The sequence below is a fragment of the Heterocephalus glaber genome, unplaced genomic scaffold, assembly GCF_053883595.1.
Source record: "Heterocephalus glaber isolate CG9 unplaced genomic scaffold, H.glaber_assembly_v1.0 deba00000470, whole genome shotgun sequence".
Taxonomy (NCBI): Eukaryota; Metazoa; Chordata; class Mammalia; order Rodentia; family Bathyergidae; genus Heterocephalus; species Heterocephalus glaber.
Window position 1 is genome coordinate 1,684,440 of NW_028258145.1, and position 23,975 is coordinate 1,708,414.

Sequence of the window (23,975 nt, forward strand, 5' to 3'; positions counted from 1 at the left end):
AAATTATAAAGATCAGAGTGGAAATTACTGAAATTGAGACTAAAAGAATCAATGAATCAAAGAGCTGGTTCGTTGAGAGGGTAAACAAAATAGACAACCCCCCAGCCAATCTTAGCAATAAAAGGGAAAGAATCAAATCAATGCAATAAGAAATGAAAAAGACGAAATCACAATAGACTCTGCTGAAAACGAAAAGATAATTAGTAATCTGAGAACCTGTACTATAATAAAATGGAGAATTCAGAAGAAATGGGTAGGTTTCTAGACACCAAAGCTAAACCAAGGAGACATAAAAACCCTGAGTAATCCAATATCAAGTGATGAGATTGAGGAAGTAATAATTTTTAAAACTACCAACTAAGAAAAGCTGAGGTCCTGATAATTTCACTCCTGAATTCCACAAGAACTATAGAGCTCTAATGCTGATACTCCTCAAACTCATTAATGAAATAAAAAAAGGAGTATCCCCAAAGTCAATCCTTGAAGCTAGCATTACCCAGATTCCAAAACCAGAAAAGAATCCAACCAAAAAGATAACTACAGGTCAATCTCTTTAATGAACATTGATACAAAAATCCTCAACAAGATAATGGCAAACAGGATGCAACAAATCATAAAAAAAAAAAAAAATTATAAATCATGACCATGTAGGATTCATCCCACAGATGCAGGAATGGTTCAATATATACAAGTCAGTAAATGCAATATATCACCTAAACAAAATCAAGAACAAAAATCACATGATCATCTCAATCAACAAAGAAAAACCCTTTGATAAAATTCAACATCTATTCATGATTTTTTAAATACCCTAAAGAAAATATAGAAGGACCTTATCTCAATCTGATAAAAGCTATTTATAATATAACAACAGCCAACATTATAATGTAGAAAAGCTGAAAGCTTTCCCTCTAAAATCAGGAACAAGACAACAATATCCCCTCTTACCACTCCTGTTCAATAATTTTTGAAACAGGCAATCAGGCAAGAGAAGGGAGGGAGGGAGGGAGGGAGAGAAGGAGGGGAAAGAAAAAGAAAGGAAGGACAGAAGGAAGGAAAGAAAGAAAGGGAAGAAAGAAAGGAAAGAAAGGGAAGATATGTATAGGAAAGGAAGAAGTCATATTATCAATTTTTGCAGATGACATAATCCTCTACATAGAAGACCCAAAAAATTTCACCAAAAGACTCCTAGAATTAATAACCAAATTCTGTAGCATAGCAGGATATAAAACACACAAAAATCAATAGTGTTCTTGTACACTACTAATAAATTCAAGAAAGAGATTAGGGAATACCATTAAAAAAAATTAAATACCTAGTAATTAACCTAACAAAAGAAATGAAAGACCTCTACAATGAAAACTATAGTACCTTGAAAAAAGAGATCAAAGAGGGTCGGGGATTTAGCTCAGTGGTTCCGCCACCTGCCTCACAAGCGCAAGGACCTGAGTTCAATCCCCAGTATCAAAAAAAAAAAAAGAGATCAAAGAGGACATCAGAAAATGGAAAGATACCCCCGATCATGGATAGGCAGAACTAATATAGTCAACACGGCCATAATTCCAAAAATGATATACAGATTTAATATAATGTCAGTCAAATACCAATAGTATTCCTCACAAAACTAGAGAAAACAACCTGAAACTTATATGGAACCAGAAGAGACCTAGAATAGCAAAATTAATCCTGTGCAACAAGAGCAAGCTAAGAGGAATCACAACTCTAGACTTCAAGTTATACTATAAGACCAGAGTGATTTTTTTAAAAAAACATGATACTCGGGGGGAAAAAACAAGACACATGGATCAGTGGGACAGAAGAGAGGATGCAGAAAAAATTCCAAACACATTAAGCTACCTGATCTTTGACAAAGGGGCAAAAAACTTACCATGGAAGAAAGATAGCCTTTTTAACACATGGTGCTAGGAAAACTGGCTATCCACTTGCAGAAGATTGAATCTAGACCTATTATCTCTCACTAAAATGTACTAAAATAAAATCAAAATGGATCAAACATCTAAATATTAAAGCAGAAATAATCTGCTGAAAGATAAAATGGGTAAAACTCTTGAAGACATAGGTGTAGGCAAGGACTTCCTAAACAGAATCCCAGTTGCACAAGAGATAACACCAAGAATCAATAAATGAGATCATATCAAATTAAAACTTCTGAGAAACAACCTACAAAAGGAAAAAAAAATTTGCCAGCTATTTCTTGGACAGAGAACTAATATCTAGGCCAGTGGTGGTGAACCTATGGCACATGTGCCACAGCAGGCTGTTTGTATCATTGAAAGTTCTAAAAGGTTCATACTATCACTGATCTAAGGTACAAAGAACTTTAAAAAATTAGACTGCCCCCCCCAAAAAATTAAAAGCCAGTCCAAAAAATGGGCAACTGAAATGAACAGATACTTCTAAGAAGAAGAAATGCAAATGGCCAATAAATGAAAAAGTATTGAACATCTCAGCTCATTCTATAAATGCAATTTAAAATAACTGAGATTCCATCTTACTCCAGAAAGAATGACTATCATCAGTAAATCAAACAACAATAAATGCTGGCAGGCTGCAGGAAAAAAGGAATTCTTCATTGTTGGTGGGATTATAAACTAGTACAACCATTATGGAAATTAGTATGGAGATTTCTCAAAAAATTAAAACAAGACCAATTGAAACCATTTGACTCAGCTATTCCCCTCCCAGGTATCTTCCAAAAAAAGTTAAAGACATCATATTACAGTGATATATGTATTCCCATGTTTAACCAGCACAAATCACATAGCTTAATCTTGGAAGTGTATGTCCAACAACAGATGAATGAATGATGAAAATATTGCATTTATACACAATGGAGTACTACTCTGCCATAAAGAAGAATAAATGAGTCATTTGTAGGAAAATAAATGCACTTTGAGACCATAATGTTAAATGAAATAAATCATACACACAAGCTTAAATATCATATGTTTCCTCCAAAATATGAATAAGGAGCAAAAAAGATAGATAACGGGGAGGGGGGGAAGAACAGGAGGGAGGAGGTTAGGGGGAAAATGCACCCAGAAGAGAAGGGAGGGGGAAAAGATGTAAAAAAATTAAGATATGTTATGTACACATGCCAATGCCTCATGATGTCTGTAATCATTATGTACTGCAAACACGTACTAATAGCAATTAAATTGGCAAAAAATATCCATGTATCTTAGTTGTTATAAACCAACAAAATATACAAAGCAGAGAGGTCCTGTGTCTGCTCTTGGGATCAAGCATTCATGGAAATAAGTTAGACATGAATGTTCTGTAGAAATCACTTTTGAAACACTGACTAAAAAGGGGCAAGACAGCTTTTCCACCTCTGAAGTTTTGTTTATCTTTATAAAAAAAAGATTCTCAAATATATTGAGGGGACTTAAAGTTTTTATGAATGCAGCTTGCCTGTCCTTTATCACACCTATTCTTCATTGCATTCTACAAAAGACACCATCCTAAACCTATTTCTTGAAAGTGTCATTCACTCATTGAATGCACTGGCAGCTTTCGAGGCTTTTGTATGATTTCTTCGCCAGTAGAACTGGGCCTACACTCAAGCAACCATGTCGAAGGGACCTAGAGTTGGCATTGATCTTGGCACCACCTACTCCTGTATGGGTGCCTTCCAGCATGGGAAGGTGGAGATAATCACCAATGATCTGGGAAACCGAACCATCCCAAGTTATGTTGCTTTCACCGACACTGAAAGACTGATTGGAGATGCTGCAAAAAATCAAGTTGCAATAAACCCCACCAACAGTTTTTGATGCCAAGCATCTGATTGGATGAAGATTTGATGATGCTGTAGTCCAGTCTGATATGAAGCATTGGCCCTTCATGGTGGTGAATGATGCAGGCAGACCCAAGGTTCAGGTCGAATACAAAGGAGAAACAAAGAGCTTCTATCCAGAAGATGTATCTTCTATGGTGCTGACAAAGATGAAGGAAATTGCTGAAGCTTATCTTGGAAAGACTGTTACCAACACTGTGGTTACTGTGCCAGCTTACTTTAATGATTCTCTGTGTCAAGCAACCAAAGATGCTGGTCTTAATGTACTTAGAATTATCAATGAGCCAACAGCTGCTGCTATTGCTTATGGCTTAGAGAAAAAGGTTGGAGCTGAAATGTGCTGACTTTTTATTTAGGAGGTGGCACTTTTGATGTGTCCTCACTATTGAAGATGGAATCTTTGAGGGGAAATCTACAGCTGGAGACACCCACTTAGGTGGAGAAGATTTTGACAACCGAATGGTCAACCATTTTATTGCTGAGTTCAAGCGCAAGCATAAGAAAGACATCAGTGAGAACAAGAGAGCTGTCCAACGTCTCCATTTGCATATGAACAAGCTCTCTTCCAGCACCCAAGCCAGTACTGAGATTGATTCCCTCTATGAAGGAATCGACTTCTATACCTCCATTACTTGTGCTCGATTTGAAGAGATGAATGCTGACCTGTTCTGTGGCACTCTGAACCCTGTAGAGAAGGCTCTTCGAGATGCCAAACTGGACAAGTCACAAATCCATGACATGTCCTGGTGGGTGGTTCTGCCTGTATCCCTAAGATCCAGAAGCTTCTACAAGATTTCTTCAATGGAAAAGAATTGAATAAGAGCATCAACCCTGCTGTTCAGGCAGCCATTCTGTCTGGAGACAAGTCTGAAGATGTTCAAGATTTGCTGCTGTTGGATGTCACTCCTCTTTCCCTTGGTATTGAAACTGCTGATGGAGTCATGACAGTCCTCATCAAACGCAATACTACCATTCCATTCCTACCAAGCAGACACAGACCTTCACTACTCTGACAACCAGCCCAGTGTGCTTATTCAGGTATATGAAGGTGAGCGTGCCATTGTTGTGCCCAGATTGTGAAGTCCCAAAGACCACCAGGAGGCCGTTTCCGATGTAAGCACACGAGGGTTGTTTATTCAAGCTTAAGCAGGGACTCTCAATTGTCACCGACACAGCGGATCGAGATTGAGAGCCCTGAGTCCCAAACTAGCAGGGTTTTTATTGAGAATACAACAAGCTTTGGTTATTAGTAGCCAGGTGATTGGTTAATACTTAATACATATGAAGTGTAGGGTTTTGGTTGGCTAGGCTTTGGGGGTCGAAGGGGATTACGTATTGGTTTTTGTAAGGGAGAAAGGGGCAAAGATTAACAGCCGATTGTCACATACTGATCGTTAGCAGACCCACCAACTAATGGCCGCATCTATCTTGTGTGGATAGTTAGCTCATTAACTGCTTATCTTATAGATAGTGTGCCTGGAACGCTCTTTCCCCGGGTACACAGGTGGTTGGGTAATAAACTCAGGAATTTCAAGTGGTGAATTCCTAGTTTAAGCACAAATTTGAGAGAACAAAGGAGACGGCTCCAAAATGGAGTCATTTTGGTCCCACACCATGACTAAGGATAACCTGCTTGGCAAGTTCGAATGCACAGGCATATCTCCTGCACCCCATGGTGTTCCTCAGATTGAGGTCACCTTTGATATTGATGCCAATGGCATCCTCAATGCCTCTACTGCTGACAAGAGTACAGGGAAAGAGAACAAGATTACTATCACTAATGACAAGGGCCATTTGAGCAAGGAGGTCATAGAGCGTATGGTCCAGGAAGCAGAGAAGTACAAAGCTGAAGATGAGGAGCAGAGGGATAAGGTGTCCTCCAAGAATTCACTGGAGTCCTATGCTTTCAATATGAAAGCAACTATTGAAGATAAGAAACTTCAGGGCAAGATCAATGATGAAGATAAACAGAAGATTCTTGATAAGTGTAATGAAATCATCAACTGGCTGGATAAAGAATCAGACTGCAGAGAAGGAAGAATTGTTCAAATTCAGAAGGAGCTGGAGAAAGTCTGCAATCCCATCATTACCAAGCTGTACCAGAGTGCAGGCGGCGTGCCTGGAGGAATGCCTGAGGGCTTCCCTGGTAGGGGAGCTCCTCCTTCTGCTGGTGCTTCCTCAAGGCCTACCATTGAAGAGGTTGATTAAGCCAGTCCTAAGTATAGATTTAGCATTGTTCCACACAATAAAACACTGAAGGACCTAAATTTGTAGCAAATTCTGTGGCAGTTAAAGTTTAACTGCTACAGTAAAGTACTGGGCGTTCTTAATACTTGAACATGGAACATGTGCACAGGGAAAAGATAACATTGCACTTTATAAGCACTGTATTATAAGTAGAAATCCAATGTCTTCAATAAACGTATTTAAAATTGGCACCATAAAAAAGTTTTTTCCATTCAATGGAAAATCTCAGATCTTAAAAATGATACTTTCTTACAAGCTGTATAGATCATTAATCAGCTGTAAAACTCTAGCAGCCAACTTAGCCTTACTAACTCTTAAGAGCTAGAAGAGCTGTATTGCCTCAACTGGCATTCCTCCATCCCTTTCCTCTTTCTTTCCACAGTGCTATGATGAAAATAAGTCTGAGGTGACACACAATCTAGGGGTGAATTGTTTCCTTCTGCCTTTATCTTCAGCCACCATGTTCCTCCTTCCAGAGGCAACCACACCCATTTTTTTCTGATTCCAAAACTGGTTCTATGTAGATTTCTATATACTGTATTTCTTACACAACTATCATAACTCTGCTTTATTTCACTTAATGTGTGGTGGAGAATGTAATAGCCTCATACTTTTTGATGGCTATGCAGTATTTGATTATGATATGTCTGCAGTATAAATTCCTACAAGGGAAATTGCAGGTCAAAGGGGAGTACATTTAAAATTTTCACTCAGTATCTGCAACTAGCCCCCAAAAGAACTGCACTAGTATCCATAAAAATCCTTATTCCCTACCTTTACTGACAGCACAGATCACTCTTTGACCTCTGCTAGTTTGGAAAGTGAAAATGCTATCTTCTTATGGTCTTAATTTGAATTTCTCTTATGAAGTAGGCCAAATATATCCATATTTTTCATAGCTAGGTATCTATTCTTTTTCAGTGAACTGCATTCTTTGTCTGTTTTTCATTTGGATTGTTCTTTTTCTTTAGTTTTTTAGGAGTCCTTCTATGAGTCACAGGTACTTGTCCCAATTTGTCATTTGTCTCTTGCCTAGTGATGATTTCTATTGCTATGAATAATTTTTTTTTTTTGGTACCGGGGATCAAACTCGAGTCCTTGTGCTTGCACAGCAGGTTGCAAAACCACTGAGCTAAATCCCCGGCCCATGAATAATTATTTTTAAATTTTGATTTGTACTTCCATAAAGCCTGAGTGACTTTTGACTTTCTGTCTTAAGATCCCATACTCAATTGAAAGAAAACAATCCTCTGGTGTTTTGTTTTTACACTAGTAGTGATTTGAATACTTAGGACTAAATTCTTTTGGTTACTATTTTAAGTCAGATATGTTTTTCCACCTATTTTTTTCTAGATGGAAATTTGAATATATAAAGCCTATTGACTACTGTAAAAAAATTTCATTTGATTCTTTTGAAGTTACCAAATAAACACCATCATGAAAATAATGCTTATTGTACATCATTTCAATTTTTTGCTTGTGAATTTTCTCTTGTCATTGACTTAGTACCTTGGGAAGAGGATTAAATTTGACATCCTTGTCTTCTGCTTTAGTGGAAGCTTTTCCAATGTTTATCTATTATGCTTCATAATACTGTCTTGAAATAGACATTTTTAATTATGTTAAGTATCTATTGATAGTATCTAATATTTCTTTTTACAAACAAATATGATCTGTAATACTATTCTATAGTTTTCTTGTCCATATTTGCATCTATTGATCCAATATATACTGTTCTTGTACATGAATATACCATAATTAACTACCCCTCTATTCAGACACCTAATGGTTCCAGTTTTAGTGCTGCAAAACAGTGAGTACAGGTTGCACACCCCTGAGCGCCCAGGAGCAGAGTGCCCCCCCTGCCCCCTGCCGCCCAGCTCTGAGGAGGTGAGCTGTGCGGGCACCAGCAGCACCCCACCCCCACCCTGACCTTGCGGCTGTGCCGAGCCAGTAATTGGATCCACACTGCAGAGCTGCAGGGGGTCATAAAGGACATTGTTCTGAGCTCCAGAAGATAGAGCAGAAATGAACAACAGAAAGAGGGCATCTCTAGGGCCAGGGATTTAGCTCAGCGGTTTTGCCACCTGCTGCACAAGTGCAAGGACTTGAGTTCGATCTCCGGTACCAAAAAAAAAAAAAAAAGAAAGAAAGAAAGAGGGCATCTGTGAGGCTCCTTGATGAAAATTGAAGGCCACTGGAAAAGTGAAGAAAATCTCCGCAATAAAGGCACACCAGACCACCATAGTTGGTAAGTTGGAGGGATAACCACCTCCCATCAGAACCTGGACTATCTTCAGGGGAAGGGCAGCTGAAACCTGCAGTAGAACCTTGCAGAGTTCAACCCAGCAGGACATGAGGGAGCTCAATTTGGGCCTTGCAGCCATAATCAGCCTGAATCTCAAGGAACTGCTGCTAGCTTGCTGAGACTAATTGACTTAGATCTGCACACTGCTGCCCGCATTGTCTATTGTGACAGCAGAGACATACCCTGAAGGAAGCCCTTTATTTTTATTTTTTATTTTCAAAGTTTTTTTCTCTTATTTTTATTTTTTTCTCTTTTCAAATTTTTTTTAATTTTTTCTTCTTTTTTTTCTTTTCTTTCCCTCTCTCACTCTCTCCCATCTTGTTCTTCATCTCCCTTTTTGTTCATGTAACTGTCCTAATTCAGATTTCTTTTTTCTTTTTTCTTCTCTCTTTTTCCTTCTCTCGATTGTCATTAGTTTTAAAGGAAAGTGAACAGTTTCTAGCTTCCCTATTGCTGTTAGGTTGTTCTGCTCTTGTCTTTCTTTCGTTTTGTCTTTTCCTCTTGTCTTCAACAGTTCCCTAGAGTTTGCGTGATCCTGTGTCCTCTGGCCTCAAACCTTTCTCTATCCTTGTACCTACCTATCCCTCCCTCCCCAACTCCTTCTAAGCCCCCATCCCAAAGGGTAAAGTTGCTATATTGAAGAGTTTATTCACCATAAACATATTTTGGGCTGGTCCTCAATTTTGATTTAATTCATATGGCCAAAGATGATAGATTAATAACTACCACCAATTGTCATTTTCTAAGATGTACTTGATGCTATTGTTGCTGCTGACTGTATCACTTGGGCTAAGGTGTTGTGATTGATCTAATCAGTTGTCCTTCCTGGTATAATGAAAATGAGACAGCCTCAGAGTCCTTAGAGACTCAAAACCTAAATGCCAACTATATCTTGAAGACATCTCTGAGAAGCAATCGTTCTGTAAGGGCTCTAAATACAAGAAACAAAGAAACTTACAATAAGCAATATTGAAATATCAACCCAGGAATTAAACCAAAAACAGTACAAACAACAAAAATAGAAATGAAAAGACACCTAAGCAAGGTGCCAACCCAGACTTCCAGCTTACCAAAGGCAAATTCTGGGGGAAACAAGGTGAAAAAGTCTGATAATCAATCACTTGGGCACCCTGCACTGATGGCACAGGAAGTAACAAAACAGACGAATGAGGCTCTAGAAAAATTCAAAACAGAAATCATTTCCCAGATAACTACAGAGATGATGAGCAGAATGAAAGACATGATTAGAGACTCTAGAACAGAAACAGATAAAAAAAAATAGATGAGTTCAGGACCATGATGGAAGCCATAAATGCCCAGCATAGGAAAGAAATGGAAATCATGAATGCTCAACATAGGAAAGAAATGGAATCCATGAAACAGATTCAAACAAATATCCAGGAGATTAAAAACTCTACTGAAAGCATTTGCAGCAGAATGAGCCAATGTGAAGACAGAATTTCAGATACAGAAGACAGGATTGCAGTCACTGACCATGAAAAGAGAGATCTCTTAAAAATAGTAAAGGGAGAAATTGATCCAGCAGCTCCTAGATGACCCAAAGAAGAATAATATAAGACTGATAGGAATCCAGGAGAAAGTATAAATGACATAAAAAAACACTCTTCACAGAATTAATGACAGAAAACTTCCCAAACAGAGCAAAAGAATTTGACATACAGATGATAAGTGAGGCATATAGGATTCCAACTAGCCATGATAAAAAAAAAATCTACACCTAGACATATAATAATCAAGATCCCGGAAACCCAACAGAAGAACAAAATACTATAAGCAGTTAGAGAAAAGAAACAAATCACATACAAAGGAAAGCCCATCAGAATTACAGCAGGCTTTTCAACACAAACCCTCAAGTCAAGGAGAGCCTGGAGTTAGGCATTTAACGCCCTAAAAGAAAACAACCTCCAACCTAGGCTGATGTATCCTACAAAACTATCTTTCAGGATTGATGGGGAAATAAGATACTTCCACGACAAAGAACACCTGAGAAACTTCATGAATACCAAACCAGCACTCCAAACAACTCTAAACAATATCCTAGAAAAAGACAGTGAAGGTCTTTTTCTCCATGAGGCCCAATAGAACAAACCTACCGGGCAAGACAATTGAATGGGAGTTGTCTGCTTATTGACACTCTTCTTGTGTGGTACTGCAGATAGGACCTAGGGCCTTGTGCATGCTACGCAAGTGGTCTACACTGAACAACACCTCCAGCCATTGTTGGTTCTCTTGGTGTGAATAAATCCCATCGAGTATGGACAGAGGCAGGAAGCACTGTGTGTAAGGGCTTTGGAGTCTGCATTGCCCTTTATGTCTATGTCACTTATTGAACTTGCATGTCCAGTAACCTCTTTGTGCTCTTTCTCCTCAGCAGTAACATGGGGATCATAATTTTACATCTGTCACTAGACTCTGAGGTTTGAATGTATTAATATCCACACAGCATTGATACAAAGGCCTGTGTTATACAAAACACAGGGTAAAGCTATAGTGAATATTTTATGAGAACCAAGGATTTTTTAAGCCCTATTTACTACCTCAGATTTTACCTAACAATACTTCTTTTCTTGTAGGTGGTTCATCGTTTTTTGTTGGTCTTTTCCTGTTGGTTGGACATTTCTCTCTCCTCTCTCTCTCTCTCTCTCTCTCTCTCTCTCTCTCTCTCTCTCTGTTGAATGTTTCCTGTTCTCTGAAGAATATTTATCCTTACATCTTCCAAATGTGGAAAATGATCCTTGACACCTGTTGGTAAATGTGTATATAAATTATATGTAGTGCTATTACTTGACCTTTGAGGACTAACCCACTGATTGCAAAGACAGGACCAGATCTACCCAAGCTAGCAAATTTTCCTGATGACTACAGCATTCTCCTTCCTCATTCCCTCTCCCCTTCAAAGCTCCCTGATCCTGTGGCCCATTCCCTCAGACCTCCTTTGGCAAGGAAGTGCTCTGGACAGTTGAATTCTCAAAACTGCCCATCACTTCCACACCTGTCTCATAAGGCAACTTTCACAGTAGACAGCTGCCTCTCTCTAATGAGAAAGCACATTCCATGGAAGCCTGGGACTCAATGGGGCTTGGTTGGAGACAGCAGACTAAATGGGAAGGAGATAGACTTTGGAGGCTCCTAGAACGTTTTGCATGGGCAGAGCCCACATTGTCCACATGCTTGGGCAGACACTACCACCATCTTTCCGGGAATCAATACCAGGGGTGGCCCTTCGACCTTAAATTTGTTTTATCCCTGACACTCCCATGCATTTGAATTAAGAGAGGAGTCAAATAAATGAGTTTGCAGTGTAAATGTGAAGTGTATGCTTTGCTTCACAGAAGATATTTGCTGCATATAAAATACATCAGGATTGTTTGAATTTGCACCCAAGAGAAGGCAATACCTAGAAGTAGAATTTTGAGCAAGTAATGCATTAAAAGATCTAATGATTTGTGACATATACAGATCTTCAAGGTCACATTCACACTCTGCCTTTAAAGTATGTATACTTTTCATTACAAAGCATTACAGATAGGACTGATAGTTTATCTAAGTGTTAGAGCACCCCCTGGCATGAGTGAAGTTGTGGGTTCAAGCCCCACCATTGTAAAACAAATTTTGGAAATATATGTATATAAGAATAAAAATCTCCACTTGATCAAATTGGTCTTAAAATTACTTCTTTTCTGTACATCTTTTAAATCTTTAAAACAGTATGTTCATGTCTATTTGTACATATAAAGAAAACCAGTTATGTTTCTCCTTTTTTTTCTTTTTGTTTTGTTTTGTACCGGGGATTGAACTCGGGTCCTTGTGCTTTCGAGGCAGGTGGCAGAACCACTGAGCTAAATCCCCAGCCCCAGCAGAAGGGTCACTTTTGAAGCTGCATGTATTTTTTATATTTATGTATTTATTATCTCTCTTTAACATATATCATATCATGTTTTATTATTCATTTTGGATCTTAGATTTTATTCATTCTAGGTATTTTTTTGTTTTTTCCTACATTTCAAATGTATTAACTCTTTCTTGGTATTGGCTATGTAATATTCCACTACAGTCTTAGTGACACTCTATTGTATTTGAACATCCCTCCATAAACATTTTTGTTATTTCCAATTTTCTCTATTGCAAATGGCACTGAAATGAACATCACTGCATATGTTTTCACAAACTCTTATTTTAGTATGAATTCTCAAGATTGGAATTCATACTTGCAAGCACAAGATCCCGAGTTTGATCCCTGGTATCAGAAAAAAAAAGATTAGAATTCATAGACAAGACCTATGAATATTTCCATTTTTGAAAGATACCACCACACTGTCTTCCAAAATCTCCTACAAACTCGTACTCCTGCCATCATCATGGATCCCTAGGGTTTTTTCTCCTTCTCCTTCTCTCCTCACCTTTCCTCCTCTCCCTTCCCTTTTCTTCCCTTCCCTGTTCCTTTCTTCTATTTTCTCTTCTTCCTTACCTCCATCCTTCCTTTCTTCCCTTCCTTTCTTGCTCTCTCCCTTTCTCTTTCATTATTTCTGTGAGACAGGTTCTCAGGATGTACTCCAGGCCAGCTGTGTATCACTATTTTTCCCAGGCTTGCCATGAACTCTAGATCCACCCTCCCCAGTCCCCTGAGTGCTAGGATTACAGGTGTCCCACCACACACAGCTGCTAAGCTCCTTTTATTCTTGCGTAAAATATTTAGGACAGTACTATAAATGTAGAACATTTAAATATGACTTACATATTTACCACTCTCTAACCATGATTCATGCTCTGTTTTTTCCTCATTGCTGTTCCTGCCTTGACTTCCTGCCTCTTCGACCTCCTCTGCAGTTTTCCTGGAGTGAAGCAACACATCTACACCCTGACTGTCTTCCTGTTTAGTTCTGTGGCCTGGGTACTGGGTATCGCCCTAGTGAGCAGCATATCCTGGTGCATGTGGGAATTTGACAACCAAGTTGTTCCCATTGCCTTCATTGGCCTTTGGGATGCTCAGTATTATGTCAGGCAAAACAACTCTGGCACAGTGGTTGATGTGCCAGTAGATGCCAGCATCCACAGGGGGTGGACCCAGGCAACTGAGCTTGATTATGCAAAAGGTCTAATGGTGTTGGTGGATTTTATGCAGCCAGCATCCCTAATTCTCAGCACAGTGGCCTTCCTAGTAAGCAGGCTGAAGCCCACCTACTCAGAATTCCTGTGACTATTAAAGAAGCTGGGCCCTCCTTTTTTCCCTCAGCTCTAGCTGTGTGGCTCTGGCTGTGAGCTGGAACTATGCCAATAATATTTCTGGCCAAAGGATCCTTGATTTCCCATTAGAGTTTACTGTGGACAAAGAGTCTGGACTTCTATGTGTTTCCACTAGAGATAGTCACTGCCATTCTGTCCCTCCTCAGTGGCATCCTATGCTTTGGAGCCATGAGCTTCACAAAGCCCAAGTCAATAGCAGCGGCAGATATGACCTAAAGAAAGCTCAGAACTGGGAGCTGGGATGTGTGAGAAGGCCTGAGCACAGGGTGCTTGAGGAAATTGCCACCTAGTTGACATACAGAGGCATCTATGTCCTCATTGCAAATAAAATCTATGCCTTTGATTTCTCAAAAAAAAAAAAAAAGTGAGTGCAAGTGCCAATGTGTCTGTGGGATAAATTACTAAGACTGAATCCCAAAATAGATGTTTATTTTGAAAATAAATAATGTAATCTATAGAAATCAATTACATGCCTACTCAATTTGGAAGCTGAAAATGATCAAAGGTCAGAACTCATCAGGCAAATCAACACTGAACTCAAAGAATCTAAACAACCAAGCATCTGGAAGCAAAGCCAGATTTGTGGGATTTCTTTCTCCTTTTGAAAATGGCTGTTTTCAAAGAGAACTAAGACTAAAGAAGCTAAGGGTGCTATTTTATCAAACAGAATAAAACGTGTTCATCCATGAACAGCAGCTATAGGACCCATCACCCTTAGATGTAGAGGACCACATGGCTTTGGCTTCTAGCCCCTGTTGACATGTCCTGTGTCACCACCAGCTCATTTGCTATTACTGGCTCTTCAATGCATCACACTCAAAAACTTCCCCCATGTGATTCACACCAACCCCTTGACCACAGTGTCGTCACTGCTGTTGCCTATCTGGCCCATGACCTATGCCAAGGGCTTCATCTAAATTAAACTTTACAGTCTGCTTTCCTAGCAATGAATTGTCCCCAGAGTGGGGGGGGGGGAGAGAACCTTCAAGCACTTCAGCCAAGTAGTTGTGTTTTTAATTTTTGTACATATGCCTGGTACAGATAAGGACTTTCGCTTAGTGATAGTCAGTTGTCTGGATTACACACATACACAGTTTGTCAGCATGAGGGGAAATGCTCCGCATTTAACCGCCCCTGAAATGAATGTAACACAAGAATCTTCCTGTTCAGCCTACTGCTAAGGCTGAAGTTCCCTGAGGGGGTTTATTCACCTCTGTCTCAGTGACCCAACTCATCCCGTGCTCAGCCCTTGCCTACTCTCAGTTCTAGGTTCATATTTAATAATATCTTTCTCTACGGAAACATTTCCCATTCATTTTTTGCCAGCTGCTCCACATTCAAGTTCTACTTAAGAGTAAGGCTGCTTCCTCAGAAAATTGAATTTCCTGCTCCTGCTCCTCCTCACCTGAATTATATCTGTGGGCTAGGGCAGTGATTCTAAAATTTATTTCCCCCTAATCCATTCCTGTTGGAAAAGCACAAGTGTGGTCTGGGACCCTCAGATATGAGCACTCCTAGACATTTAGGGGTTCGGCACGGTACCCAAGCACACCTAAAACACTTCTTCTACTCCAGACCTTTCTCTGCGCTGATCCTGGAACCAACTCTGGTTCTCCCTTTTCCCTCATTCTTCAAGACCAGGGCTTCATTCCCATTGGTTCCATCCAGGAATGTTTCAGACAACCCATTCCTGGATCATCTAGATAGTGGGCCACTAAGCTATTATGACAACAGAGAATCCACACTGTGGCTTGAGGAAGACAGGAGTGATTTCTTTCTCCCCTTCCAGTGGGTTGAGCGCTTCTGTGCTGCCACTGACGTGCACTGACACTTGAGGCTTCCTGACGTTCTGCTGCCATTTCCCAGCAGCCGAGAAGCGAGGCAGAGAGGGGCACTGCTGTCAAGGGCAAGACGCCAGTCGGGCTCGCAGCCCCCAGGCAGATATAATGATGTTGCCCCAACGGGGAGTCTATGTACCGCGGAGAGATTGGTTCACTGAGCGGCAGAGAAAGTGCTGGAGAAAAGTGGTGATCCCGCCTCAGCGCCTCCAGTTCTCCTTCTTTTGCAATGGCTGGGGCGGGGCGCCCCCTGTCGGTCACGGGGCTCCAACCACTCTGAGAACTGCAGTTTCTAAGCATTGAAAGCAGTAAACTCTACCACTCTTTCCTGCTGAGGGGCTCATAGCAGGAAAAGGGCATACTATATTGTGACTTAATGTTGAACATGTGAAACAGCATATAAGTCTACGACTCGCTGAATTCTTAAATCATGAAACATGGCTAGGATGGAATACTCGGCCCTCATACCTGTGTGTGTACTACCATGAACCAGGTACTGGTAAGCAGAAAAAGCAGGTTGTTCAACAATATATAGTATATGATACACATAAGATAAAAATAGCGTTATGTCACATATGAATGTACATGATATATGTGACTGTAAACGGATCCATTTAGCTCTAGAAGGATGAACAAAATCACCAGTGACCACTGGAAAGTCAGTATCAGCCTGAGTGGGAGAATGCAAAGAGAAGGGAGAGGAGAAGAAAGAGTAAAGAGCAACTTTTGATTTATGATGGCATCTCTGGATTGAATTCTTTAAATAATGATGCATTCTGCTAATTTAAAAAGAAATGCCCTGGGCCGGGGATTTAGCTCAGTGGTTCCGCTGCCTGCCTTGCAAGTGCAAGGTCCTGAGTTCGATCCCCAGTAACAAAAAAAAAAAGAAAAAAAGAAAGAAATGCCCGTTACATATATCAAATTTTAAAATTAAATTTCAACTCCATACATTTTGTGTAATACTCTACATGACAATAGCTGTTAGATATACAAAGAGATGAGAGAGTTTGGAAGGATGGTAGGACTCCACTGAGTCACTCCTCGCAATCTTGGTGACAGTGGGATTCCAGGGCTCCAGTGCCCAACACCAGCAGTGGTTTTAAGCCAGGAAGAGCAACTTGACTTGCAACAGACACTGCTACAGTACTGACTGTGAGTGGGAGCCAGCATTACACTATCCTCATCCTTCCTCCATCCCCACAGTCTTGGGAGGAAGGTCATTGTCCTAAGTTGACACATGAGGAAATGGGCTCTGGGGGCCCTCTGTGACATAGTCAGTGGGCAGCCATTCTGCCCAAAGCCTTTGTTTCACTTCCACAACACAAGGCCCAAAAGGCCCCTCAGGACTGAAGAAGTTCCTATGAGCCTGCTTCAGTGGCCACATGACACATGGCACAGCACACCACTCAGGTCTCACTATACTCAGGTCATGGGGATTCCCACCCCCTTGCCTTAGAGTGAAGCCTGTGACAAGGTGAATGAGGGGATGCCCTGAGGACTCTGGGTATGTAGCTGCTCGAAATGGACCTGCCATCCAGAGGTATCAAATTCACAAAGACAGAATGTGCAATGGTGGGAATGAAAGTAGTTGTTGAACAGGTACAGAGTTTCCACTTTGCAAGATGGAAAAGTTGTGAATCTGGAAAGTGAGGTGGGTGCACAACAGTGTGAGTGCATGCTATGAGTGAGTGTGCCCCAAAGGCCCATGGGAAGGCTTGGTCTCCAGCCTGGGGCACCATTAGGATGTGGTAGAACCCTTAAGGTGGAGCCTAGTGGAAGGAAGTTAGGTCACTGCGGGCATGTTCTGGAAGGGGACAGTAGGACCCAGCCTCCTCCCATCTCTTTCTTTACTTCCCAATTGTTATGAAGTTAGCAGCTTGTTCTGCCACACGCTTCTGCCATGATGCACACCCTCGGCACAGGCCTAAAGCAACAGAGCCAACCCACTATGGACTGACTGAAACCTCTGAAACTGGGACTACAGTAAACCTCTCCTCCTTCAATTATCTCAGATGTTTTGTCATAGTAACAGAAAGTTGACTAACAAGTGTACTTACCACTACTGTACTCCATACCGAGAAACTGCAAAGATGGAAAATTTCATGTTATATGCATTTTAGCAATTTTTAAAAGTTATTAATAAAATGAATCCTTTTTAAGTTCCAAGAAGGAGCAAATCACTATACTGGGAGATTCCCAGCTGGGCAAAGTGTCCTTAGAGAGCAACTTACTCCAAATTGCGCTTGACTAATTCAATTAAAGAAGCCTTGAGAGTATACTGCTGCACCCTCCAAAAAGAAGCAATTGTGACAATTATATTTTCACATTCATATTTTTCTTCATTTTGAAAATCACTGCATTTAAAAGCTACTGTACCAGAATATGTCTTTGTAATTTTTCAAATATCCATAATTTATGTAACACTGTAGCACAGTATAAGTTTAATAGAATGGCAAAATATCATAGAAAAATGAATGAAAAGCTTCTATATACCCAATGGAAAGTCTTCACACATGCACTGACATGTTAGGACAAGTGCTCAGCATAATCTCTTCATCAACTTGCTCATCCTTACTTCTGTGACCATACCTAAGAATGACCCCCCCACACCAGGTGGAGCACTGTTGACACACTGGTGGCCTTCTTATACCATGCAGCTGCCCACTTGGGCCAGGTATGGCTGATTCACAGACTTAGCTAATCACAAAACAGAACCCAGGGTGGGAAAGTCATCTCCAGCTAGCATATGTAGAAAAAGATGGCAGCTTATCTTGGTTTCCAGTTGTGGACCCTCAGGATCAGACCTAAGAGTAACCCCTAGGCGAGGCACATGGTAGTGGCCTTCCCATACCATGCAGCTGACCACTCAGGACAAGTAAGGCCACAGTCTTATCTGATCAGAAAAGGAGCCCACACTGGAAAAGTCATCTCCAGCTAGCATATGCAAAAAAAAGATGCAGCTTCTCTTGGTTTCCAGTTGTGGACTCTTGCAACTGCAGAATCATGCACTGTTATCAAAATTGGGATTCTTGGGATATATGTCACTGGGTGAGAAGTTCAGAATCTCTTCCAAGGAAGGGCCTTCATCATTGGGAGCAATTTCAGACTCAAACATCCGCTGCAGCAAGGCATCCACAGTCCGATATTCTGGGATGAAGGAGAAAGAGGCACATTGGATCTGTTGGTATGGGGGCTCAGGGGAGCCCTCAGCCTGGCAAACCAAGGCTCTCCTGAAGGATGGCCCTGAGTTGAAGACTAGGCTTCGAGCACTATAACCAAACAGTGTTTGAGGGGAAGGACTCATAGATAAAGGGATAGATTACTCATCCTTGCTGAGTAGACTGCATGGAGCCGCAGCCACTCACAGGGATGAGGAGGAAGCCCACCTCTTACAGGGCTGGTGCTCACACCTCTCCTTCTGTGATCTGCGCTATATTCCTCAGACTGAGCCCAAACCAAAAGCAGGCTGGTTTGGGTTTACCAGGAAGTTGTTAATTCATTGAGAATTAGTGAAGTAATGAAATAAAGATTTTTTAAAGGTTCCTATGTCCCAGGTACATAATTAGACCCTGAAGATACCTTTGAACAAAAAAGCCATGCATGGCCCTGCACATATACACTTTCACATCTGCAAGGAGGACAGCCTGGGACCAAAGTAGTCACTGAGAGATGAAGATGCCCCTATTGGGAAAGCAGAGCAGGGGCCTCACAGAGCACCTGGCCTTCTTGGAAAGCCTGGAGGGAGGTCCCTGAAAAGGGCTGCCTGGGTGAGCGGGGGAAGGAAGCATCATTTGCAAAGGCCCATAGCAGCATGGCAGGATGCAGCAGGGAACCAGGAGCTGAAAGGTTAACAGGAGGAGCAGCAGGTGTGGTGGCTGGGCAGGAGAGAGGAGAGGCAGAAATTCTCAGACACCAGCCCTGCATGCAGGCAGTGGGGAACCTGCTCCTTAACCTTGAGCAATGGGAAGCTACCCATAGCTGGATCTGCACCCAGGGAAGCAAGATCCATTCTAGCTTTGCATTCTATTGCCACTTACTTTTTGATGCAATTCTGAAGTATAGTCCTTTCAAGGCCTTCCCTCTGTTGTCACCATCATTCCCACTAAAGGTGCTATCCACAGTGCCGATGTTACCAGTGAGCTTCCAGTCCTGCACATCTTCCCTTCAAGCATGAAAAAAGAACAGGAACATGGTCAGGACTTTAGGAAAAGCCCTTGCATAGCCTTCCAGTTATGGCTCAGTGGTCACTGACCAGGCTTACAGGACCAGACCAGGTACCAGGCAGCACTGACAGGTTAAACATGGTAAGGATGTTCTGTTTGTACCACTTTAAAGTCTGAGAGTCACCAAGGGAAACAGGCTACTCACTCTTGGATTCCCACTCCGAGCTCTTGAATCTTCTTCTCTATGGCAGTTTCTATCTCACTCTTTCCTAATGAATATGCCACAAAGAATGCCTCCAAGATGAATGCTATGAAAATACTGAGAAAAAGTAAGAATAAGAGGCAGGGACTCCCCAGGATGACCCAGGAAGGCAAAACTAAAGCCCTAGCCTTCCCCTTCCAAGAGTAAAGACGCTGACATTCCAGAGAAGAAATATCTCATATCCCCTCCCAGAGGAAGGGCAGGGTACCAGCAGCCCTGTAAGATCAGAGCTGCCTCTTTCCTAGCCACCTGCTCCATCTGGCCCTGGCCACACTGCCTTGGGGACTGGGGTTCTGGCCATGAATAACAAACTGTCTTTGTCTCTGACCCAAGGTCCCAGTCCTCTGTCAGTGGATGAACTCTTGGACCCTTCATCATCTTTAGCTTGATGACAATGATGATGTAGCCCATGGCTGTCATGGTGCTCATGGGTTCCTCAGAGGAGAGAAGAAGAATCCCCACTGCCTATTTATGTTATTGCCCTCTGTCTATGCCAGTACTCAGTAACCTCTCCCTGATCATCTCAGGGCAGCTCCCCCTACTCCACTCCTCTGTAGTATGTTCAGGATCCTCTGGTCCCACCCTCTGCCAGGACATTCCCTGAGGCATTCTTGGATCACAGTCATAGGCAGTGGGCGACCAAACCAGGACCAATATGATGAGGAAGGTACTGGGCTAGGCTTTCACCCTAAGAAACCCAGGCTCTGAGAGGGCATGGACCACCAGGAACCCTATGGGGGAGAATCATGGTGGTCACAGGGACTTAGTCACACAAGGAACCAAAGAGCTAGAGTCAAATATTCCAACTGAAAAGATAGTTTTTGAGGGATGTGATATCACAGCAGCTTTCAAATATTGAGCTCTCCCATGGAAAAGGGCAAGGACAAGACTGGAACCAATGCAGAGACCAGGAAGCAGGTCTCTGTCCCACCAGGATCCACTAGGACACATTCCTAGCCTAGTAGCAGCTTGCCAGGGGCACATTCTCATTCCACTAGGACCCATCACTGGGAATGTCCTCACCTTACCAGGACCCACCATGGACACATTCCCATCCTACAAGGATCCAACAAGGGACACATTTCCATCCTATTGAACTCATCAGGGATATGTTCCCATTCTCTTAGAACCCACAAAAGCCAGTTCCCATTCTACCCATGGAAGTGCTAAGGACCAGGGCAGAAAAATAACAGAACTAACTCTCTTGGGTATCAATGGGCCCCAGCAATTGGATAAGCTGAAGCAGATGTGGCACAGCCGATGTGTTGGAGGTGATTCATTCGCAGGGGAAAGGGCAGGAAGATCACCCAGGACCTTGGGTTCCTTCTGACCCAAACAACTTGTGAGGTCCTGAGATGTGTGTTACATGTTGAAGTGAAAGACATTGATGGACACCCAGAGGAACACAAATGCCAAAAGAAATGAGACCCCTCCCATCCATGGCTCAGCCTTCAGTGGGGCAAGGAGACACACACACACAGCCTACCTGAGGAACAAGGGAGATCAAAAGTGCCAGTGGTCGGCCATTCTGAAAAAGGGCCCAGATTTCCCACGTGGCAGGAGGTTACTCACTTAACAATGAGGATGACGACCACAATGTGGAACAAGATGAAGTACAGCTTTGCCGCCTGGTGAGTCACGAGGGCAAAGCCACCTGCAAGGAGTGGGAGGCTAAGGAACCAGACCTTTGAGAAACTCAGCAAGTTGGCGAGGCATCCTCCTCCTCCCAAACGTGACTGCCAGCAGGCACCAGGCCACTCCAGGGAGAGGCCAATCCCTGTCAGTCCCCTCCCCCTGGAAGGATATCATGCCACTGGTTCACCACGGTGAGCTCCATCAGCACGACAAAGGATGAGGCCAGATCATTGAAGTTGTTCTTGCAGTACCTGTCTCGGGCAAATGCTGACCCCTTTAAGGCTGGATTCCCACACACCAGGGCATCAGGAGATGTGAAATTTGGGTCAAAGAACTGGACTTTGCCATGGAACATTTCCATCCCAATGACAGCAAATGTATAGTAAACCACCTAGGATGGGAGGCACCCAGTTAGGTACCAGGGGGCGCCCAAAGCACAAGACAAGGAGAGCACAGACAGGAAGAACTCCCTCCAGACAGCCACCTTCCCTGTTTCCAGGGTTCAGCAGAAGCCACCACCATATTCCCAGGAATGGTCACTGACTCCAGCCAAGAGTTACAAGCAGCTTCAGGAAGAAGGTAGGAAGGTGTCAGTGCTTCAGAAAATCCTAAGCACCAGTACAGCACCAGAGGGCCCAGCCCTCTGGACTGCCCTTGACCTCCCTCCCACCCCCACCCCCTCTCCTGGGCCTATTTTTAATACTCCCATGCCTTAAGCATGTAATACATTTTGAGTGTCCTTTTTCATGTTTAAAAAGCTTTATAAGAAAAGAAAAGAAAAGAAAATAAGGCTTACTGAGAGTTGCTAGGAATCAGCCCTTCACTATTGATTTCACATCAAATAGCAAAGGAGAGCAGCTACTTACAAAGACAAGCCCACCAAACGTCAGCATTGTGGGGCCGATGTTGATCAAAGTGGTCACTATCACCCGGAACCTAGAATAAAATAGTTTCTGACACAAGGCAGAAGGGAAGGTGGGGAGCTAAACTTATTCCAATAGTGTTGAGGGTTTAACATACCCTCCCCAGTCCTGCATCTGGGCTTAGATGTTGGCAGGAGTTGGCCTGAGGGTTTGTCAGAGTTGGTCCCCCCACCACCAAGCTGAGCTACAGTCAACTAGCTATTTCCCCCTGAAGCCAAGCAAGGCAGGCTGGACAAGCATTAGAAAGGGAATTACAGGAAACTGCACTAGTGAGATGCATACTGAGGGTGGAAAGCCACTTAGCCACCTCTGATTTTCTCCCCCACCTTTTTCCTTCATCAGAATCAAGCCTGACTTCAGGCTGTCCTGGAGGGCAACCACATACTTTCTAGAGGAGCAAGCCAGTCCCCAGATGTAGGAAGGAAGCTGAACCATCAAGACCAAGGCTGGGGTTCATTCAGGCTTTTGGTTCAGCCTCCTGGGTGCGCACCATTTCTGACTCTTTCTAGCTGGGCACCACTGGGAGAGGGACTTAACATCTTCAGGCTTCATTATCTTCATTTATAAACTAGTGATATGAAAGTCCCCATATCAAGGGTTGATGGTGGGGTTTGATAAGGGAATGGGTAGCACACTAGAGTTAGCATTAGCCACCATCTTCTGCAGTTACCATGCAGGCAGGCAGAGTTCAGGGTCAAAAGTGACCATCAGATCCCCTCAAGGAGCTGACATCTTAGTACTCTTTACCCATCTACACTGGCGTCTCTCTCCTCCCACCCTGCCCCCAGAGAACTCCAGGTCCTCCATATGAGCTGCATTCCAGGTTCACAGTTAAGGCCAATGCAGGGAGCTGCCCCTAAATAGAGCCATTGCACCTCACTTCATCTGTACCTCTCAATGCTGATGATAACCCTTAGGAGCCGGAGTATCCTCAATATCAAGACAATATCCAGGATCTGCCGACTATTGTATTTTCTTGCTAGAGAAAGAACATAATCCTTTAATACTGCATTTTCTCAGGATTTTTGACTTACCTCTTTTATTCAATGAGACCAAGACTCTCTGGATCCTGGGGAACCATGAAGCTTCATTTCAAGAATAGGACAATAGGGGCTGGGGATGTAGCTCAGTGGTGGAGCACATGCTTAGTATGCACAAGGCCGTGGGTTGGTTGGATCCCCAAATTAAAATAAAATAACAGGATAATGTCTCTGAGCTATGAGAAAGTAGGTACCGTCTTAAATCCCAAAATATCTCTGCAAGTCAAAGCTCAGGCAGGCAGTGCAAAAGCAGTGCCTTCCCTCCACCCAGCCCCCAGAGCTAAAGTACCACGTGTGCAGGTGTGGACTTCATCCTCGAGAAGTGACTGTGGATCTGTTTGTACAGAACACATTGCAACAAGCCTTTCTTTCCCCAGAATTCATCTCACAATGTTCAGAAGCTATGCCATGTCCATTAATCCTACCTGCTGTCAACAGGAAAAGTAGGTATGGTGTTGGGGGTACACAGAGCCA

At 42.4% G+C, this 23,975-nt stretch overlaps 2 protein-coding genes and 1 pseudogene across 2 annotated transcripts in view; 2 read left to right on the plus strand and 1 right to left on the minus strand.

The window, feature by feature from the left end:
- The first annotated feature begins 3,491 nt into the window (after positions 1–3,491).
- On the plus strand, positions 3,492–6,200 carry LOC101724627 (heat shock cognate 71 kDa protein-like; annotated as a pseudogene).
- Positions 6,201–13,019: 6,819 nt separating this feature from the next.
- Positions 13,020–13,930, plus strand: LOC110349017 (uncharacterized). Its single transcript, XM_087201768.1, is given in 2 exon segments — positions 13,020–13,607; positions 13,609–13,930. Coding segments are annotated over 2 exon segments (771 nt in total). The 5' UTR covers positions 13,020–13,158.
- A 3,974-nt stretch (positions 13,931–17,904) lies between these two features.
- The window catches only part of LOC101724992 (two pore channel protein 2-like), a 33,262-nt gene continuing 27,191 nt past the window's right edge, over positions 17,905–23,975 (minus strand). Inside the window, exons 13-19 of the mRNA XM_004844330.3 lie at positions 23,353–23,440; positions 22,405–22,474; positions 21,710–21,929; positions 21,476–21,566; positions 19,847–19,960; positions 19,516–19,640; positions 17,905–18,625 (exon numbers count right to left, since the gene is read on the minus strand). Of these exons, the coding sequence (XP_004844387.1) occupies positions 18,480–18,625; positions 19,516–19,640; positions 19,847–19,960; positions 21,476–21,566; positions 21,710–21,929; positions 22,405–22,474; positions 23,353–23,440 (854 nt within the window). The 3' untranslated portion in view covers positions 17,905–18,479. The remainder of the gene's footprint in view (positions 18,626–19,515; positions 19,641–19,846; positions 19,961–21,475; positions 21,567–21,709; positions 21,930–22,404; positions 22,475–23,352; positions 23,441–23,975) is intronic.